Raw genomic sequence first — 22,688 nt, forward strand, 5'->3', positions numbered from 1 at the left:
CCAGTGTTCTTGCACATTGCATTGTAACGGAGGGACAGAGTGTGACAGCGATGACATGGCTGTAACAGTTGTGTATATATATGACCAGTTATAGGCTTCAGTCAGTCACTGTTTAGGCTGCTAACACTGGATGAAGGCCGTGCTACGCTGGGAAAGTGTCTTGTGATCTCAAAGCCCTGAAAGACTTTACTCTTCTCCTCTCAGCACCTGACCAAGTGACGGCTCGACCTGCTCCTGTCTTTCTTCCTTCTCTCTCTCTTTTTTTTTTTTTTTGTTGCTCCCTTTCTTTCCTTTGCCCTCTCCTATTCTTCAGATTAGGGAAATTCAGACTTCAAATGAGCGGCTTTGTGATTACGAGTTGCATCAGCACAGGCACGACATGCAAATGTAACGAGACGGAGGGAGAGAAAGAGTGTAAGCGGCTAGAAGTCAAAAGAAGGGAAAGAGCGAAAGGCGAAGGAGAGGAAGAGAGAGAGAGAGAGAGGCGATGTTATTAGAGGAAATGAGAGAGAGCGAGTTGACAGAGAGATTCACGGAGAGAGAGAGAGAGAGAGAGAGGAAAGGAGGCATCTTGAAGGCAGCGGTCACACCTGTCACATCCCATTTATCTAATCCAGCGCCTACTTAAAACAGCCGCACTCTTTCTTTCGAGAAAGATGTCGCGCAAACAAAACAAACAGAACAAGAATACGGGAGGGAGAGAGAGAGGGAGAGAGAGGGGGGATGGATGGAGGGATGGAGTCGGGGAGGAGGGGAGCGGGGTTGTCGGATCTCTTTGCTCTGTCGAGAATCTGCCAGGGAGATGTCATCTCGCTGCGTCCAACAATGAAGGTCATTTCCCAATCAAAGGGAATTAGCAGGGAGCCGTGGCTTCTTCAAAGACCTGGTACATTAGGGCCCATGACATTATTTATGTGTGAAGTCAGACAGACAGCCTTATCCCAAATGGCTTATGTTTTTTAACCCATCAACCTCCCAGCATATAATCCACGCGCCTCACTGACATTTTTTACCCCGGCGATTTGCGCCGCAAAGTCCAAGACAGTAGGGATCAAAAAAAAAAAAAAAGACAAGACAGATTCACTATTGTAAACGGGTGTCACTCAGCCCGTGTGCGCGCGCGTGTGTGAGCGCCGACGTGTTTCCGCGCTCTCCCGCAGTAACGCGGGTTTGCAAAACTTTTTTTCTCATCAACATTCATTTATTCATAAGTACAAACAGGAATTCTGGATACTGTAAACGTTCATGCCCTCGTCTCGGTGCATGCGTGTGAGCAGGTTTTGCCATTTCTGTGCGTATATTTGACACTGTGAGTGCACACATAGCCTGTAGGTGTGTGTGTGTGTGTAAATGTGTGAGTGCCTGCATATATGTATTTATATGCACTAGATGTGGCAGGCTGGCAGTGTGGGCGGTTCTGCCTTTAGTTTGCAGATGTCAATTCTCTTCCAAATGACTGGAACAAAGTAAAAATTGCGCCTCACTCTCTTTATCCTTTTACTGCCTCTGCAATGGAACCGAATTAAACAACTTTTGTCTTCTTAAGCTCATCTGTGAGGGGAGGTTGGTTTAAAAACACTTAACTCTTGCCAGAAAAAGGAAGAAAAAAAAAAATCCAAATGCTATTTTTTTCCCACAGCCAGCACAGATGCCGCTGTTCATGTTCTTTTTTTTTTTTTTTTATTTCTTCGTCTTCTTTCCTTACTCATTCTCTGTTGCCCAACAGAAGAAACTATCTCCCTCCTTCTCCCTCTCTCTCTCTCTCTCTCTCTCTCTCTCTGTGTGCCATAGCCTGACATGTCTCAGGCTTTGCAAGGTGCATGTGTGAAAAACAATATTTGATGCTTGGCGCATCGTCGTGGATCAAGGCATGGACAATGTGACAGTAGGAAGAACTGGAAACAGCTGCTCAACTAAAATACATACAGACACAAGTGTAGAAATACACACATGAGAATGTCACTGATCACTCCTGCAGGGGGGTAAGACTTATCTTAACGCCAGAGCTGCCAATCTCCACGACATAGACTTAACTCACCTCCGGTACACTGCCAAACACACACACACACACACACACACACACACACACACACACACACACACACACACAGCAAATCCCTTTACATGCCATGGGTAAACACAGACACTGTCAGTTTTGACTTGGAGGTCCCTCAGGCTGGGACATGCAAGCAAACACACACATTACTTTTATCCTCCTGTTCCAACAATATGGTTGAGCTTTAAATCCCTAAATTTTGAACATAATTATAATTTTGGTATATTAATATTAATGATGATTTTCAAAAAACAAATTTACATGTTGTCATTGAATTACTTGATTTGAATGTCCCGATTCTAATAGTCTAATTGAACTCATGTGAGAGTAACACTCTTGCCCTTTCCTTATCTAAAAACATGCAGCTGTATTTTCTGTATTTTAAATAGCAGTTTGGCTAAAATATATGCCAGTATATTTTACCACGACCCCTCGCTGTTGACAGGCAAGCGTGTGTTGATTCATTAGTGCATCACTGGCATGAGAAATTAAGTGTGACCACTGTGTCTCAAGACTGCTCAATGACTGTGTTAAATCTGTCAAATTCACATGAACACACAAACACACACTAACATAATCACACATTGCACAAAAAGAGGGAAAAAGAGAGCTTGTGGAGGAAAATGAATAAGAAATAATGCTTGATGAAATATCTTTATAGTTTTGTATTGCGTTAGCGTGCATCTCGCCTGTTAATGAAATAATTAGTGTTTGTCCATTAACACATTTATGAGAGAAGATGCTTGCCTCTGCCTGATGTGAAAACATTTATTTTGTGCAAGGAAACACAAACATAAAAGATCTAAAAGAAAGCAAGCAAGAAGGACAGTTAATAAACAATTATATCTGTACGTGCACTACAAACTCATAGGCACCTTCTTATAATAATTCAACATTTTCAAATACAGTAAGTTTTTTTTTGGGTTTGAATCATTAAATACAGTTAAAAATCCATGTTTATGACTGTGGTTCCCTTCCCATAAGGCATTTGAACTGTGAGCTTGTCTCAGCCAATCAGGGTCCAGCAGCACAGTGAGAACTTCACTTCCAATAAAACACCCTTTTAGCTAAACTACATTCATTTGCAAACCATCATGAACAGTACTATTCTTATCAAGAGGCAGGGTTTGTATATATAAACAACATTTTTAAAAAAGTGAATAATCAAGCACTTTTCAGTCTTAAAATATGTGAGAGTGCTGTTTTTTTTATTCTGTGTGTGTGTGTGTGTCTGTGTCTGTCTGTCTACAGCTGCATCAGGCAGGTAAAGCGGCTGGGTTAAAGCTGAGCAGGCACGCGAGGCAGGCCGGATGAAGAGGTCAGTGTGTAGTCGAGCGCTTCTCCGCCGCCGTGTTAATTTACTATGACAAGATAAAGCTGTAATCTCGTCACCCCCCCCCTCCCCTTCCCACACCCCCCACTCCCCCCCCCAACCATCTCTCCTCATTCTCTCCCTCGCTGCCTCACTTCCAAGTCAACCGGTCGTCAATGAGCCATTTACTTCCCCCTATCACTTTACGGCAATTGCCCTGAGAGAGTGAGAGAGAGACCCCCACTAACCCCCACCACTCCCTTAGGGTCCCACCAACACCCTCAGCCACCTAGTAAATCTCCTTCTCCCTTTCCATTTCTCTCTCTATTTCTCTCCATCCACTCTTCACTGGCAGTCAGCGGTGAAGGGATTGACACTGTAAACCCCCTCCACCCCCCTCCTCCCCCAAAGAAGAAAAAACTTAACGCACATCTTACAACGTGCCAAGCAGGCAGTCGGATAAGCTCTCATCCCACCCGCCAGACACATACTTGCCACTTAATAATCCACATCAACTATTATGCTGTGTATGAGACCCCCCCCCCCCCCCCCCCCCAACAACACAAGTCATCCCAAACACACATAAGCACACACACGCCAACACTCTCTCACTTGGGCTGTCAATAAATGGACTAGAAAGCAGTTCTGTGTTATTTTTAGAAGATATGAGAATTTTTTAAGGAGGGGATGAAGAATGTTTAGCAGCTGTCCCTCCATAATGACCTAAAAAGGACAGCGACGAGGCCAAAATCTGCACAAAATATTGTACATAATGTTTGTAATGGAATGTTTGTGTTTATTTTTAGCGATTAATTATTAAAGATAAATTTATCTAAATGCATCGGGAGTAATAAAATCAACAGCTACAGATAACACAGCGTGGGTGTGTGTATGTGTGTGTTTGCACGCGCGTGTTTGTGTGTGTGTGTGTGTGTGTGTGTGTGTGTGTGTGTGTGTGTTCTCTTATGGTCCCAGGACTTTGGTTTACAGTTGGCACCTGCCACAGATGCAGAGTCCACCGTGGGAGGGGCCTGCAGGCTAATCAGAGGGCTAATTACAGAATTAGCTTTCAATTACGGCTCCTAAGCACTGTTTCATTGTTTTACAGCATACAAGCATTTATCGTCGGTAGGGGGGAAAGGTCGGTGGCTGTTATCAGAGCACTGCTGTGACAAGGTGTGTATCAAGGTGAGGGCCCAAGAGAAGATTAAGACAGTGCATAGTGTGCTGGCATACGCACCTGATGACACGCAAAATGAAAACACACTGTAAAGACTATTAGAGTCATTTATGTTTCACAGATGCACTTAAATGTTAATCATATGTTCTCATGGTGGATAGTCAACATTTCTTTATGCAAACTAAATAATGCATACCAGCAACATGTAATATCCTATATACAGTCACATAATCACACGTATGTACTGAACATGCATTGTAAATCACACCACATGTATAGAATGTGTAATGAGACACAGTAATCTGAAAAATGCACACATAGCTGTGTACTCACACACACATACGTCAACCAACAGAAGTTTACAATAAGCCTATATATACTGCAAGGTAATATACTGATATTTTATAATGAATCACAAAGAAGATTATTGTACAAACAACTGTACAAACACACACACACACACACACATGCTCTTGTACACACAAACGCACTTGCACATACAGAGCCATACATTCAACACCACCACACAATGTCACACTTTATCCCGAAGAAAATGACTCACTGCAATGGCTCATATTTTGCAGTCACGCAACTGTGCATCAAAACGGGCTCAAGGCGACGGTTGGTGCTGCGCGCATAAAAGCAAAAACACGTGTGCACCCAAACAGTAGCCTTGAACCTTCTTTTTATTTCCTCCCCCATTTTGGGAAAAAAAAAAAAAAACAACAACAAAAAAAACAAACCTCAAGCTTCAAGCGCCAAACTGCTTTTCACTCACAGGGAAAAGTCAATTTCTTTCTTCTTTCTTTATGAATCTCACTATCTTCACGTCAACGATGAATCACCAAACAAATATTCATACATTTAGTTTCCTCATTGTTGAGATTGGTGTTGTTCTTATTATGTTGTTTGGGTTCAAAAGATGACCATAAGAGGAATAAATAACATACCAAAGTAAACATGGAGTTTGAGATTCAGACTATATAAGTAGCATTCAATTTGTTTTTAATAGAAACAGAAACTGTTTACTTCCCCAGAAATTACTGGAAATTCCATAAAAACAACACAATTCTAATTGTTTGAGCATGTTTAATCCCTGAAACCATCTCATGTACTATTTCAGAAGATAACTTCACTATTAGCTGAATCCATCTACAAAGATAATATTTTTTTTAAACCAAAGATTGTAATTTACTTCCATACAAGTGATACCTACTTTCCCAGCTCATTTAGCAAGTGGTTCCTGAAGCCAGTATCAAAGACCAAGAGCTACGTTTGCCCTCAGCACTAACTCTCTTTTCGTAATGCTGGAGGTCAGGATTACCGTGAACATAATCTGATCTAGGGTCTGTGCCCTGGGGGTCACTTTCAACCCTGAGCCTCTCAAACACACACATACACATGGCCTTATGGAAAGGAATGCCAAGGGCAGAGAGCCAATGGAGACACAGAGACGAGGGCCAAGCAGCCGATGATGAGAGCTGCAGAGTCTATCAAGCCAAAGACACAGAGAGCTAACATGAGAGGGAAATTTTGAATGTAAGTAAAGGATGTTTAGCACTTTTAGCTGTTAGCATTTTTTTTATTTTTTTAATACTGAAGGGCTTCAAACTACATTTCCCAAAAGTCTACAGTGAACTTTTCAACTTTTCAACAAGTTTGCCAAACAAGACAAAAGTAATGTGAATAAACTGGTCACTTATGAAGCCCTAAAACACACTGTGGGTCACACCAGTCTGGAACCTCTTCAAAACGTCACACCTGTTTCATGGCTCCACCCTGAGTCAGCACTCGAGGCTGCCGTCACCCTTAAGTGGGTGCCATCACCCTTGGTAACAATAAGTGGAGATCGGATGCAAAATGCGGTAGCCGCCCTTACCATGTTGGGGGGGCTGTCCAAGTTGCGGTTGGGGGGCGAGCGAGGGGACACCTTGCCGCAGTAGGAGGCCAGGGGGAGGTGGATGACACGGCCCAGTCCCTCGCTTTCCTCATCCTCCATTCGCTGTCTGCTGGTTGCCATGGTTACCTCTCCATCTGTCCCCCCATATGGAGAGGCTGGTCGCTTGGAAGACATCCTGGAAAAAAAAAAAAAAAAGAGGAGAAGGGAGATAGAAAGATGGAGAGAGAAGGAAAAACAGGAGGAAGTGTGAGCAATATTCAAAGGATGATATAATAGATCAACGGCTGGAGTTATACGACAGTCATGATGGCGGCAACAGATATATGTGGAGGTTCCTGAGGGTAAAACTAGTTCCTGTAAACTCCTGGATAGTCTGATTCAACTCTAAATTTGTAGCCACTTTGCTGTGTGTTTACTGTAAAAAAAAATGAAAAAAAAGATAGCATTAAGACATCTGTAAGTCCTTTGAGCAGGTATTCATTGGATCCCATTCAGCTCATCAGCCCTCTCCTTCTTCTGGATTAGTTTGTCTTTGTTGCACATTCAGAACGTTCAGACGCCTGAGCTCTAGCAGTGCAACTCCACACAATATCCCCTTCACTCAGTTTGCGAGCACCCAGCTCCTTGGCAGACCTTCAAACCCACTCTCAGGTCTTACAGTATGTTTACCATGGGGGCCATTCAACGTTCACATTTTCAAAAGATGGGCCAGTACTGCAAATGGAGCCCGCTTGCCCTGGCATTGTGGAGGAAATGACCATGTCTTGACAATGGGCTTTCAGAGAGAGACACAGAGTGAGAAAGAGGAAAAAAAAAAATAAAATAGGAGAGACAGAGAGTGAGAGCAGTATGCACAGTGACAATAATATGTGTTTATGAAAACCTCTGGACAATAGAGGAACTGGAGGAAAATGGCTAGCAACATGAGGGCCCTGCTGTTTGCATTTGTTACTGAGGCTTTGTTCCCTTGAAAAGAAGGAAAGGATATAAAGCCACATCTATTAGGTGAACTCTGTCTCTCACAAGGTAAATTTGCCTCCCTGTACTTCAGCTGAATAGGGATGCAGTGACTATGTGGCAATAATAGAATTTAATGTGGTTCTCAGCATCGCCTGAGTGCTTTCAGATGCACTTGTCAGCCTTGAAGCCACTGCGACTATGACCCTGGGTAATAGGCTGCTAACGCTCAGTCGAACAGAGGCAAACGCATGACAGGGATGAAGGGATGGAGGTGTGGATGGAGGGACTGGGAAAACCGGAGGGGAAGGGTGTGTGATGGTGAAAAAAGTGGTGAGATGGTGGAAAAAAAAAAAAAAAGAAATAAGCAACAGGCGTGTAAATCTCAAACTCTGCTGATTCTCTTTTTTCGCTTTTGATTCAACACGTTGTTTCTTTTACTCTTCCCTCAGCTTTCTTTCTATTCTCTCTGTCACCAATACTAAGAGATTCACCATTATATCTTTATCCTCCATCCATATTTACTACTTGTCTTTCTCTCTTAAATTCTTCTTCTCTCTCTCCGCTTGTCCGTGATAAACTGATTACACTCTTGACTCTTTTGGATTTCCTCTGGACTGTACATCTGGCATTGTTTCTAGGAGCAGCCCTGCTACTAATTCATTGCTTATTTACCTTATGACAGTGGAAAGGCAAACAATATTGAGTGCTTCTCACTTGAGGCGATGAAGAAAGTGCCACGCTAAGAAACACAACATGTGGTGTTATCATATCGCACGGAAGGTTACGGTCAAAATCAAATAAACTCAACTGCAGTAATACCTTTAAAAAAAAAAAAAAAAAAAAAAAAAAAAAAAAAAAAAAGGCTATCTCTCCACCAGTAACTTAATTATCTGTAATTGTTTTTGGAAGATTTTGTCTGCAAGATTGATAGACCTCATAGATAATCTAATAATTTAAACCAATTTACAAATTGGTGTTATCATCCGCACATTGCTGAGAACCTTTTTTTTTATCTCCAAAATGTAAAGTTTTCAGGAACTCCGAAAAAGTGACTTTGTTTTCTTTGCATGCATTTTTGAGTTTCAATGAGCTTTCAAAGGTTGTACAATTTCATCCACTTATGAGCGACCCATGCAATCCTTTATTTGAAGTTAAATCAGAAAATTACTAAATCACCACTACAACAATATACAGCCTCAACTATTTTAATGACTTTTTTTGTATACTTTTATCAAGGTCGGATTCACTTAATCACACGTTCCATCTGTAAAAACAATGCCGAACAGCTGTAAATCTGTGTTTTCATACAGGACGGTGTGTACAGAAGAAAAAAACGCACAAACACACACATGTACGGACGCTTCTGTAAGTCAACAGAGTGGAATGTGTATCTGCACTTGATTTCTTTATCTGTCTTTCCGTTCTATCTTCATGGGCTTGCTCAGCAAAAACCATGGCCATAAAGATTTTGCGTTTGTTTCCATGACAAAGACTTAAGAGATAAAACTGCACACAGCCTATCAATAAATCCAATTAATATTAGAACTGCAATTGACTTGTGATAGCGTTTATGGTATTTGTCAGCTGCATTAAAAAAAGTAGGTGAGGAATGACTGAGCAGAAAACTGTGTGTGTGTGTGTGTGTGTGTGTGTGTGTGTGTGTGTGTGTGTGTGTGTGTGTGTGTGTGTGTGTGTGTGTGTGTGTGTGTTGCTCCACACAAGATCCAGTGTGAGCGGCGGGCCCAGCTGTACAAACTACAAGGCTTTGAGCCACGCGGCACACACACACACACACACATATGTGCACATACATACAACAGAGGCCTTAACACTGCAGGTCTGTCCTCATCATTGCCTGTTTACTTTACCTCCTTTCACTCTCTCACACTGAGGCCTTTTGTTTCAGACACACACACACACACACACACTGACACACACACACACCTCCCCTTGTGTCCTGCGCACACCTCTGCCTAGCCATAACCCTATGTACACAAAAACCTGGGGTCAGCTTTGAATCCTCTCACCTCACAAATGTTACACGTTGGCTCACTTACAGAAAACATCTTTGAAAAAGTGACTCAGTTTTTATTTTTACAATTTTATTATCCATCATTTAAACGCAGTAGCCATGCTGACACATGTAAACGGACAGGCCATCTGGAGACAAGAGTAGTTACACATTAACATAGAGAACAACACACGTATCCAAAAAACTCAAAGAGAGCACCTACACTCTCCTGAAGAAAATAAGTCTCTGGTAAACACTTCATTTCATCATTCTTTTTGCTGTTTTCTTGCCCCTCTTCCTCTTCTTCTTCCCCCTCCACTCCTCTTCACACCCATCCACTCCCCCCCCCACCTCCCCTCCCCAGCTCTGCCACTACTTCCTCGGAGGTGGGTGTCTATGAATGGAGAGACCATTCACAGCTCCTCTCCGGCTATAAAATCCCTCTCTCCCTCCCGTTCCCCTTTGAAGTCGAATTACTATACAATTGGGCACGGCGGGTGTGCAGGTTACGCCGGCTACTTCATTTAAAGTTTGGCAGGGCTGTCACGCCGGCGGAGACCTGGAGGAAGCTGGTTGAAAGCGCGGAGCGATGCAAGGATTAAAAAAAGATGAGGTTTTATTAAGACGATAAATTGGCAGCGGCGTCCAGGTCATAATTAGAGAACATTAGCATAATTTTGTCCTGTTCTGCAAAGCCAAAAATCAAACGCCTCCCGCCAAACACAGTCCTTAACACACTTAACACACATGCTGCTAGCCCTTTCCACAAAGCAGTACAGTAATGATATTTCAAATGACACAACACTGTTGCAATAATATTGCAGGCTTTTTGTGTATTTTTTGATTTACAAACCAAAGAATAAGTAAACTCTACAGAAACCAAATTCTACTCTGCTGTTTGTCTCTTCTGCTTCACAACCTCTCATTTCTCATGCAGAAACCACACACACACACACACACGCACAAACACACACACACAACTTTGTGCGCACGGTGAGAGCGCTAAGCTGAGATTAGAGCGCCACTTCCCCTTGGCTTTTTGATGATTAGCGGCTCCTCAGTTAAGTCCCTCTCATATCACATATGTCCACTGCTGCTAAGTCACTAATCGGACAGCGGCGGACGTCCATTAACCGGCCAAATAATCGCCATCGACAGTGGTTAACCGTCTCCTGGCCGTCGCTTACTGTAATCAACGCGTCCATTTCATGTTGGCACGTCAGCAGCGGCGAGCTTACGCACACGCAAGCATGTTTAAATACGCGCAGAGAGCTTATGAACACGCAAGAGAGGGTGCTCACACATGCAAAAACCACACACACACACTTAAATCAAATGAATTAAGCAAAATGGGGGCAAAGATTTGTTTCAAAGACAAAGCAGCCATCATAGAAATGTCACAGACTATCTCTCATACACACACACACACACACACGTGCCCGGCTCTCTAGCTCTGTGTGTCTGGCTGCTAACATAATCATGGTGCTAACTGCTCTTGTTAACTCCTCTACTCAGAACAAGCTTTCAGGGAGCGTGGGAGCCTCCTCTGGAGAATTCCACAGTAAAGTGTGTGTGCTCCGGCGTACGCACGCATGCGTGTGTGTGTGTGTGTGTGAGTGCACACGCATGTGCTCAGCCTCTCTTTAAATTACAACCCATTATTTCAACCACTACACAAACACGCACTGCACAGTCAGTCGAATCCATCGTCTCAGTGCGCTCACAGTAAAAATAAGCACAGCGGCTAATTCCAAAGTGCTGTCAAGAGTCAAAGTGACATTTGTGTGTGTGTTTTTTTTTCCCGCCACCTCGTCATTGCTAAGAACTGCCTGCCTGTCACTCAGGTGCGGGTCTATTTGCGTAGAAATGCAAGCTATCTTTGAAATTGTTCTCTGAGGGAATGGAAGGGCATATTAAAATAGTTGAGCGGAATGTGCCTTTTAGATAAGGCGCCCAGGGCGTTTTGCCTCCGAGGAGCCGACCGCAACATTTACATCCGTATGACACCTCAGGCGGGAATTTAAACAAATGTTTCCCCCTGTGTCGCGCTATCACTTGCTTTATTGCCATCGTTTGTTTTTTTTTCCTCCCTCCTCTCTCTCTCGCTGCATCTCCCAGTCTCAGCTTTCAAAAATGATTTCTCTCCCTCTCTCTGTCTCTGTCTCTATCTCTCCGTCACACACTCTTGAACTTATTTTAACATCGTCTGTCCTCTTGCTCTTTCCCTCTCTCTGTCTTCCTGCCTCTCTCTCTCTCTCTCTCTCTCTCTCTCTCTTTCTCCCCCGGTGTTGTCTTACTTACTGTTCCCTCTTTACACAATCAGCTGTTTGTAAGAATGTCGCTCTCCATCCCTCCCCTCCCTCCGTCTCTCCCTTCTTCTCTGTGCAGACTCTTAAGGATATTGCCTAATATCTATTTATAGGCTGTCCTTTTGAACAGTGGGAAGAGTGGGGCAGCAACAGAAAGGAAAGGCTGAGATGGAGGGATAAAGATTAAGGGAGGGAGGACCTGGAGGAGGGAGTCAGTGATATTCCCTCGTCCCTCGACGTTGCTCTGTTATACAGAGAGCTTTGGCTATTCCGGACAAGCATCGGATTTAGTTTTTCAGACTTTTAAAGCAAGTATTAAGCAACTTCTAAGCGTTTTGATATCGAAAACAAGCGTGAAAAAAGCCTAGAGTCCATAGAAATTGTCGTCAGAGTACTAATTTTAAAAACTATCCCCAAAAATGTTTTGACATGAACTGTAACGACACCGTAGCATCGTGAAGTAAAAATGTTTGTGCTTGTTAGTATTGATGTAACGCGCCTGCTGGCTTTTCCCTGATGACTTTCTCTATTGAAGTAAACAGTGTGTAAGAGGGAGAAAATGTGAACACAGCTCCTGCCTGTATATGCTCACGCAGTCATATACGCGCAGACACACCCTTACACACACTCGCACACACAAAGAGCCAGACACACACACACAAAGCATCCTCTGTGAGGTGCCCTAAATCGGCAGCCGACAGCCCAAACCGTGTTTCCTGTCCAGCTTAACCACAAAAGGCAATAACACACAACCTAATGTCACCACTGTTAATCACACACACACACACACACACACTCACACACACACACAGGCTAGAGACAGAGTCATGTGTTGTGTATGTGTGTATGCGCTGAGAGAGCAAAGAGGGTGGGCGCCAAAGACGTGGGCTAACTCATGAGGCCTCTGGGACTACCTCTCTCTCTCTCTCTCTCTCTCTCTCTCTCTCTCTCTCTCTCTCTCTCTCTCTCTCTCTCTCTCCCTCCTTCTCTCTGTCTGCCTCTCTCGTCCATTCATCCACCCAAAGCTTTAGTCACCAGCAAGGCATCGCTCCACATACTTTCCTTGTCATGTTTTCAGCTGAGGTTTTTTCTTTTTTTTTTTTCCCTCTTTAAAACCTTATTTATTTCTTTACACTGAGTCACCGGACGACGTGATCATCACTGACATTTTAACATGGAAGGAAGGATGAAGAAAAGATAGAGGATAGAGGGAGGGAGGAAGGAAAGAAAAGGACAGAAAAAGGAAGAAAAAAGTTTGTTGCGTATGTCAGTGTCTGCATCTATCTATTTATCTATCTTATGAAAAATGTGAGTAAATTGCCCTTAGGTGGTTTTTTTGTCCTCTTGTTACATCAGTTTAAAGCCAGGACAACAGAAGACAGCTCGTGGGAAAATCTTGAGTCTCGCCATAGAAAAAAGGAAGAAGAGAGGCAGAAAGAGAGAGTGTGTGCGTGAGGGGGGGAGGAGGGAGGGAGGAGGGGGTGAAAGGAGACAGACGGATAGAGAGGAAAAGTGCATCCGGTGGACGGCGGCCCCGCTCCCCTGGTGTTTGCGAGGGGGAGACGCTGCATAATGTTTATTGAGCGAGGGACAGTGTTTTTCCATTGTTGTGCCAGGCCACTATTTGTGCTGCATTTGTTAAGCAATCCATAAAGGAGTCACAACATTTGTCTCACTGTCAGCGACTTGGCCTGCCCCTGTAAACCAGACACACACACACACACACACACACACATGCAAGCTCATTCTCTCACATAAATGACAGCACACAAATACACACACACACACAAACACACATATACTCTCCCAGCTGGCCTCTTTCTTTCGTACCGCACTTTGAAACTCTCCCACCTCGGCCCAAATGGTCTCCTCCTTTTTACTTGGACCCCCCCCCCCCCCTTCCTCCCACTTCCCCCTCCTCCTCCCTCACTCTCTATCTTCTCTCTCTCTCTCTCTCTCTCTCTCACTACCTGGAAAGACAGAGGTTTCATTGTAGCGCTCTGGGAGGGACCTCCGAGCCTCTAACACTGTCTCCTATTGTAGATTGGAAGGATGGCGGGTTGTTGGGGGGGGGGGGGCGTGCACTGTAAGAAATGTACCGTGATTTTCACAGTAATTAACTGGCAGCTATTGACAAGTAACTTATTGTAATTTATTTTACAGTAAGTTACCTTTACAGTAAGTTTACTGTGTTTATGTTTTACAGTAACTAATTGGCAGCAATGGACAAGTAACTTACCGTAAAAATACATTACAGTAAGTTTACTGTGTTTTTATTTACAGTAGCAATATTGTAACACAGTAATTTAATGACATTGTACTTAAAATCACAGTAAGGAAATTGTAAATATAAAATGAAACAGTAATATAATACTGTAGCTACTGTTATAGTAGCTGTACATGACTGTAAAATAAAATACAGTGATTTTATATGACTGTGTATTGGATTACAGCACCAGATATTTTGCAGTAAATTGGATTACGATTATTCATGTAATGCTGTAAACTTTCAAACCACACTTTCAAATTTCAATAAATGAGTACAGAACCAACTCTTTAAATGACAATTATTTATTGTCAACGGTTGAACAGGAACAAACATATTTACTTGTTTTCATTGTGCACAGGGATTGTGCAAACCATGTTTACAGAAATCTAATGGCCTTCTTCCATATGGCAGAAATACCCGCACTGAATAGTGAACTGCTGCAATATCTGTGATGCACAGTGCAAATGGTTTTCCCTCAGACTGGACAGCAGAACAAAATAAGTTGTTTACCTTTGTGACATATTAGATGTGCACTGGTTCACACTAACTGTAGTAAAAGTGCCGTTTTCCTGCTGCTCTTCATCTACAAGCGCACTGTGGCTGTTTCCTCTTTTAACAATTGTCCTTTGCAATATTCAAATCTGATCTGCTGACTAAACAGCACAAAACATTTTGCTGTGTAGACTAATATTTATTGACCAATAGTGCAGTCAGTTTTGTATTTCCTGTACATGTTTCATAATAAAAGCCACACAGTGGTATACCAGTGAGAAGCTTTTAATGTGAGGTAGCAACAGCAGGAAATGTTTGGACTGTATGGGCATCAACTCAACACACTGAATAAGAATGTTTTCTTTTCAGTTTCCAGTTCTTATTGTTTCTGAAAACAGTCTAACACGTCTCCTCTAGCCATAAAAGTAGCAGGGACCATGTGCAACTTTCTGTCCTCTAAAAATCACTCTGTAAATCACAAGGTCAATGAAGTTTTCAAGTCTGCTGGGCCAAAAGGCCTTGGATCCTTGCAGGTCAGGAGCTGATTCACTTTGATCTTCCACTGCTTCATTGTGTTCTTCAGCAAATTGAATGAGAGCTACTGTAGATGACAGAAAAAATGTTTTATTATAACTGTCTGTAGCAGCCTATCTATGACCAAAACAAGCATAGGAAACATAGAAAACATAGAGGAAACATAGAGCTTTTGTAGAACGGGTTACACTAGGGCTGTGATGATAAATGCATTACTGTAATGCCTACTGCAGGGTTGAACTCATTACTGTCATCACAACATTTTCTTTCTAAATGCCAAACACAACTGGACGGAGATTAGATGGACATTAGAGATTTGCCTACATTGCCTCTCGTTGCTCCAGGCCACAAGACCTCAGCATTGCCCAACAAGAACGAGCGCCCAGGGGAAGTGGTGCCTGAGGAAGCGGAAGCGGGGTAAGCAAGCCAGCATCCAAGCTAGGCTAAAGGCTAAACCCCAGTTAACCAGCTCTTCCTTCAATCTTCCTCACCAACGCCCACTCCATCATCAATAAACTAGACTACCTAAGACTGCTTCTGACCTCCCGGAGAGAAATGACAAACAGCTAACTACTGTGCCCTTTTTTTGCGTTGGGAGTTACCTATTGTAACAAACTTTTAAAGACATCTTAGTTAGAAGTTAGATTTGTAACATGAAGCTGTTTCAGTTTAGCACAATGCGCAGTCAGGTTAACTATGGATTTCTGTTAGCTGACAGACCACTAGCTAACGTAATAATGCAAAACCCACTTCTGAGCAGCCAGAAATGGATGTAAATAATTTAACTACAAAACTAGCTTGGTGTAATGTCTGGTGTTAGTCAGGACAGAGTTTATTAATGTTGAAGACACTTACTGATCAGCTGGTGATGCCGTTGACTGCTGCTGCTCCTGAGTTTTCATTTCCTAGGATGGAGACGGAATGTTCTGAAGACCCGCCCCTACTACTACTACTACTACCCAAGGTAAGAATATCAGTGTCAGAGCCAATCAAAGGCAGAGAAGGGTGGGTCCTCGCAGAACATTCCGTCGCCATCCAAGAAAATTGGCACTCCAGACCGATGGCTAACGTTCCTCCTCACCACGCTGCAAGAAGTGCGCTGCCCACACTGCAAAAAACATCTGTTGAACAGACGTCTTTCAAGCTCTTGGGGAATTGTGGTCTTCTGTATCTTCCAGTGCAGATGTATGAATCTAATCTCTATAAACAGAAATCTGCATATGAATGCAGACTCTGAAGGCAACGCGATAAGATTTTGGTTTCGGAAGTGTTCTGGTTTCCGTTTGTAGTCCGTTTGTAGTCTAACTAGTATTGACCAATCACGCGGTTTTGTTGCATGCAGGTAAACAGTCCGTGTGGAGAGCAAAAAAGAACCCATTGGCTGTTGTCTGATGACACTTTAGCTTTTTATTAGCTTTTTTTATTTACCTGTATTCATATGCATATATATATGTGTGTAAATGTCATCTTGAATGTCTAAAGTTGTTAATCAGACTGTAAACGAGAACTGGCACATGTAAGAGGAAGTCTTAGCTGAGATAACCGTTATCTGTTATCCAGATATCTGCTTGCCACACAGGAACGAAAATTGAAACCAAAATATTGGCCATTGCCCCCAGAGGCTAAATCATCGTCAGACAGATAGCCGATGGGTTCTGAGATTGAAATATTCCGAGTTTGTTTCATAGTTACTTTCAGAGTAGTCTGCAGTCAAATGTTAGCTGGTAAAGTTAGCAAGATGTAGGAGTCAGAAAGTCTACATTATCCATCTATTATACCATCTGACAACTTTACACTGAACATGAACAGGCAAGAACACAAGTGCTCTTAAAAAGAAAATCCTTTAAAGTTTAAAAAAGACAAAAGATAATTTATTCCAAAAAGCTCAGTGCTCAGTGACGCTGTTCAAATTTGAGATCACGTGATACATTTCTTTGGCTCAACCAATCAGCTCACGACATATCGAAGTATTTGAATTCATATGAAAAAATTATTATTTCAAACGAATGTTTAAATTCTTCAATTTGCACCAAGAATTTCAGGATTTTATTTGAAAGTATTACAAAATAATCTACAATTTAGTGATTTTCTTTTACAAAAGGGAAAGCTGCTACCTTAACTAGAGTAACATAAGGATATCTGCAGTAGTATGAATATTACTGTGATTTTCTACAGTAGTGGTATTCTACAGTAACATGTTACAGTGGTTTTTTAGGCCTAATACACAATACTATACTGTAAAAAATATTCACAGTAATTGTGCAGAAACACAGTAAATTACTGTTGATTTTACATCTATTTTTTACAGTGTGTGTGTGAGAGAGAGCGAGAGAGAGCGACATAGTGGGATTAGTGTAGGTGCATTGATTGGTGGATGGTTAAAGAAGATGAAGAGAGAAAGAGATGATGTGAAGTGTGAGGAGTAAAATTCTGGATGGTCGCACACACGCACACACACACACACACACACACGCAAGCACTGCTGGAGTTTTCCTGCTCTGTAGACAATGCAATACCTCGACCTGACCTCTGACCCCCACCCTGTGACCTCATGTCATATGACCAGACTCTAGTTAGCCAGAGGGGACACCTTTATCTGTCTGTCTCTGTGTTTTGCGCATGCACTTTCTGTCTGTTTCACTTCTAACACTCCATCACTCTCTCTCTTTTATCCCCCCCCCCCCCCACACACACACACACACACACACATCCATAAACAACAACAACAACAAATGCAGCTTAATATTCCCCCTTCCTTTCTTCTATTGGCTATCAGAGAGGGTCAGCTGATTGCACCAGGGTGGGAGGTCGTGGTGGGAGAGAGTTGGAGAGTTGGTTGAGGGGGTGGGTGGGAGTGTGCTAAGAGAGGGGAGGAAGTGGGGAGGAGGTGGGGGGCTTTAGCATTCTCCTCTGGTATTTTTCTGTCTGTCGTTCTTTCTTTCCTTTTCTTTCTTTTTGCCCCCCTCTCGCTCCATGGATGGAGACACGGTTATCAAGGCTCTCTGGGGACAGACAATATGGCCCAGACAATGGCCTCCAGTCCGAGGTGGAGGGGAGAGGGAGGGAGGGAGAGAGAGAGAGAGAGAAAGAGAGAGAGAGAGAGAGAGAGAGAGAGAGAGAGGGAGGCCGGGACAGGGCCACAGGGGAAGAGAGGGGCAGAATGGCGCATTAGTTTGCAGAGCACGGACACTCTACTCAATTACTCTTCTCTCTCTCTCTCTTTCTCCCTCCTTCAGACACACACATTCTCTCTTTCCTCAAACACGCACACACCACTTTAATTTTGCCCTTTTAAATGAAGTACAGCGACACTTACATTGGAAGCAGCACTGCTCACTTAAATTGGAAACAAGTTTTTTTTTTTTTTATCATCAGCCGCAAGAAGTTCTCTCTTAAAAACTGCCCGTGAGTCTATGATTACAAAAGAAAAGTAAATAATTATTAGAATAAATAACCATAAGCTGGTGGTTACACTATACTATAAAAATACTCCTGAGATTAAAATTCCATTGTTCATAATTTTACTTTAATAAAACTATTATCAACCCACTTAAAAGTTTAAAAAAGTAAAAATACTCATTATGCAGAATAGCCTTTTAGCCTTTTTCACAATGTTTTATTATAGTATATATTTTAATATTGGTTTATTATTACTGTTTAAGCAGCATTTAAAGTTGTAATTGGTCAATGGAGACAGAATTTTAACTACTTAACATTTTACTGGATAGTTTAGTACATAGAAATGCAATATTTATGACTGATAATTGTTTGGTATGCAATATCTTAATCTGCAGAAGAATTCATAACAACAGCTGTAAAGTAATTGTGATGGAGTAAAGTACACCATCAGCCTGCGGTGGAGTAGAAGTATAAAAAAAGCAGAAATTGGAAACACCCAACTGAAGTACAAGTAGTAGCCTACAAAATTGTACTTAGGTACAGTACTTGACTAAATGTACATATTTACTTTCTACCACTGGAAATAAATTATTTATACTGATGATAAAAAAAATAAAACAGATTGTCTCAATGAAATTAAGCAAAATCCTTCCGGCTGCTGATGCCGCTCTTGTTGCTGAGTGCGACGCAAGTAGTGTCAGATTATATCCGAGTGTGTCTTGCTTGAACCGTTCAAAGTGTTGACACACCCACTGATGACTGTCTCCCCCCTTCAAACTCACTGACACGCACACGCACACACACACACACACACACACACACACACACACTCACAATCAGCCCAATAAACGGAGGGGACAAATGGAGGGGTGTGAAAATCCACCACTGCCTTTACACCACATTGACAGAGCAGCAAAGAGAGACCCTTCCCCCCCCCCCCCCCCCCCTTCTTCACCTCCTCAACCCCCCCCCCCCCCCCCCTTCATCTCTAGCACTCTCACTTGTCTGTAACCCTGTTTCTTCTTCACCCTCTTCTTCTTCTACTCCTTCTTCTGTCCATCGGCGAGGAATGTGTCAGTTTGACCACATCATTTCTTTCCCTTCATCGTCTCTCCATCAACTGCCACAGCAGCTCCTTCAAATGTCTCTCTTTCTCTCTCTCTATATTTTGGTTCCTTTGGCGTTTCTCGGCTTCTCTCTGTGTGTGTATATTTCTGTTTGTGCGCGTTAGCGAAGGCAGTCTGTTTCCACTATTTTCAGCTTAGACTGGAAATTTTGATACGCAGCTGAACAGCACAGAGAACCAAAAAAAATAGTTGAAATCACAAAAATCATTAATTTAAAGTGAAATAAAAATAAAATGAATCACAGAAGATTGGAGCTTTGTCAAAGCATGACATGCATCTTTTACAGCTAAACGAGAAGAGACAAAAACCATATCACAAGACTTTTGCTGGCTTAAATAAAATTAGTAAAAAACTGTATGTTTTTAACCTTCTTAGTAGATTCTACAAACAAATAAAGAAAAGTAAAATTTCAGTAATGATTCCTCACCACTCAAAAAACCAAATATTTCCTTTCTAACAAACCATCTTTTAGAAATTCTGCCAGAAACTCTTCATCAGCTCTTTTCAATCAAAAGTGACTCAAAGTCAATTTTTAACAACTGTATGATTTAAGAGGAAGAGAAGAATAAGAAAAGGGGAAGAAGCAGTGAAAAGTGCAAGAAGAAAACGAGTGGTGAGAAGATAAGGAAGAAGCATGTGTGAAGGAGGAGAGCGGACACTTACAGAGACGCAGGAACCGAGAGCATCGCGACCACCGAGGCTGGAGCGCACACACACTGGCAACTCACACACACTGTGCTCCGCTGAGAGACTGGCGCTCGACGCACACACTCGAAACACACACACACACACACACACGGAATGGAAGATACCCCTCTCTCGCCTGCTCGCACACATACATCCGTATACACATATGAACACACACACACACATACACACACGGCCAGAGCCACAGTGATGGAGTGCATTACTGGAAAGCAAGAGTTTTAAGCGCTGTCCTCCTAAGTCATTGTAATCCCCACATTTATCTCCATACATTCTGCTTTTCGGTGTAATCCTTTAAATTTTTAATTCCTCCTAGCTGTTGTTATCTATTTTTTTTTTTTCTCTTCTCAACCACTTTGCCGGATTGAAGGGTTTATTAAAAACACATTTTTGACACATCTAAATGTGTTCTTAATTCAAGGGGCCCCTGAAATCCCCACTACCACCACCGCCTCTCCCCCCCCCCTCCAACCCCAGTTTATCTCGGAACAAAAGATTAGTTTCATCGGGCAAAACAGAGCGCTACTTTAATGCAATAAAAGTCAAGCAGGCAAGGGAGCGAGGCGTGTGTGTTTCGGCGTATGTATGTGTGTGTGTGTGTTAGTATTAAAACGCCGGGTATTATAACATAATCTGTCTCTCACAGCATTAGCATCAAACAACCATTATTCCACAGGCAAAAGCCACTTGTGTTGACAGTGTCAGAAAAGGGCAAGGTTAGAGGGTTCGCACCTCTAAATGAAGCAGGCCCGCACAAACATCAGAGGAGCACAGTGAGATTAACATTAGCATAAGGCAGAAAAGAAGAAAAACAACAACACCATGCAGATTGACAATAGGATTACTCAGGGTTTGCATGAATTGAATTTGGATTAAGTGAAAAATAAATCACAAATAAGTAAATTTCAAAAGAACAGTCTAAGCAAGTGGGCAGGGTGTAAACATTCCAAATTTAGATTAGAAAATTATTTATTTTGGATGATTTGTGATTGCTTTTTTTTTTTTTTTTTTTTTTTTTTTGCTGTTTTCAAAAAAAAAAAAAAGAGTCGCGTTGAGGTTTTTCGACTTGTTGATAGCATCTTAATATGTTAGGCTTTATTACAAAGAGAGACGAAGAGAAGAAGAAGTAAATAAAGTTGTGGTGAGCAGTGGAGATGAGATGATGAGAGGATTGACAGACACGCACACACGCACACACACATATACACACATCTCTCTGCTTCTTTTTCTTACACATATATAGACCCCAACACTGTTTTAAGCACTTTATCTATGGAGGGATTGAATTGAATGAACATGTTGACAACTTCAGTCAGGAGGGACAGAGGAGGAAAAAGAGACTGATTTCTATTACTGCCGGGACAAACACACACATATGCATAAAACTGACATATATATAATGCCTGCTTTGCTCAAGCTTTGCATATGATATCTCTCCCAAAAGCAGGAGTCAATCATCAACTCTCTCCTTTACCATCTCTCACTCTGTCACACACACACACACACACACACACTCTCTCCGGCTTCAAAACTCAGCCGACTCGCTGAGACAGTTCACATGCTTTGCACACACAGACACACCGATCCTCCTCTACACACACACGCATATCTTTCTACTTTCTGCTCCTGTCCTCCCTGTATCTTCCCCTCTGTGTCCCGCTACGTCCTGTCCTCTGTCTCTGTCATCTGTACGCGAGTGTGCGTGCGTGTGTGTGTTTGTGTGTGTGTGTGTGTGTGTGTGTAAGAAAGCGTCACGTACCTGTTACACTCCTGAGGTAGCTCAGGCTCAGTGAGCATGCTGGAGTAAGGGTCCGTCTCTCTCGACAACAACAACATAAAACAGTCCCACAATGCTCAGATGAACAAGGTTAGTCTCCCCAAAACAAGACGGGATAGAAGTGATCCTTCAACCTCTCACACACACTGCTGATTCTCTCTCTCTCTCTCTCTCTCTCTCTCTCTCTCTCTCTCTCTCTATCTCTCTCTGTGTGTTCCTCTCTCTCTCTCTCTCTCTCTCTACTCACACACTTTCAGCCTCACACCCTCCCTCCCTCTCTCTCTCTCTGCCTCTGTCCCTCCTCTTCTCCCTCCCTCGCTGTAAGCTGTGAGATCTAGGCTCAGCTCTTAAAGGGCCAGCAGCAGAGCCTCTTTCTCTTTCGCTCAGTGTGTGTGTGTGTGTGTGTGTGTGTATGTGTGTGTGTGCGTGCAGAGGGGAGGGGCCATTTGACCAGAGGGCTCATCACTCCCTGAGTGCAAATGCACAGCAGTGCTGCCCCCTTCCTCAAGTCCATCTCTCTCTCTCTCTTTCACACACACACACGCACACACACTTGGTTTTCACACACTCAGACAACTGTCACAGATCATGTAGATACACTTCAGGTCACTGCCAGCTTTAATGCACTTTATTATGCGACATGAATGGAATTTATCA

At 42.7% G+C, this 22,688-nt stretch overlaps 1 protein-coding gene and 1 long non-coding RNA gene across 18 annotated transcripts in view; one reads left to right on the plus strand and one right to left on the minus strand.

Annotated features, from left to right (window-relative positions):
- sox5 (SRY-box transcription factor 5) overlaps positions 1-22,159 on the minus strand; it is a 111,193-nt gene extending 89,034 nt beyond the window's left edge. For all 4 annotated transcript variants that reach the window (XM_044344140.1, XM_044344138.1, XM_044344137.1 and 1 more), the window contains exons 1-2: positions 22,014-22,159; positions 6,428-6,623 (exon numbers count right to left, since the gene is read on the minus strand). In XM_044344140.1, the coding sequence (XP_044200075.1) occupies positions 6,428-6,623; positions 22,014-22,090 (273 nt within the window). In that variant the 5' untranslated portion in view covers positions 22,091-22,159. The remainder of the gene's footprint in view (positions 1-6,427; positions 6,624-22,013) is intronic.
- LOC122975619 overlaps positions 1-22,688 on the plus strand; it is a 292,897-nt gene that overhangs the window by 129,092 nt on the left and 141,117 nt on the right. For 8 of the 14 annotated variants that reach the window (XR_006400749.1, XR_006400748.1, XR_006400751.1 and 5 more), the window contains exons 2-3: positions 3,308-3,374; positions 4,477-4,544. The exons of 2 other annotated variants lie outside the window; for them this stretch is intronic. This is a non-coding gene — a long non-coding RNA (uncharacterized LOC122975619). Of the gene's footprint in view, positions 1-3,307; positions 3,375-4,476; positions 4,557-22,688 lie in introns of all 14 variants that reach the window. 4 more of the 14 variants (XR_006400742.1, XR_006400743.1, XR_006400745.1 and 1 more) reach the window with 2 other exon arrangements.

Source organism: Thunnus albacares, chromosome 23 (genome assembly GCF_914725855.1).
Source record: "Thunnus albacares chromosome 23, fThuAlb1.1, whole genome shotgun sequence".
NCBI lineage: Eukaryota > Metazoa > Chordata > Actinopteri > Scombriformes > Scombridae > Thunnus > Thunnus albacares.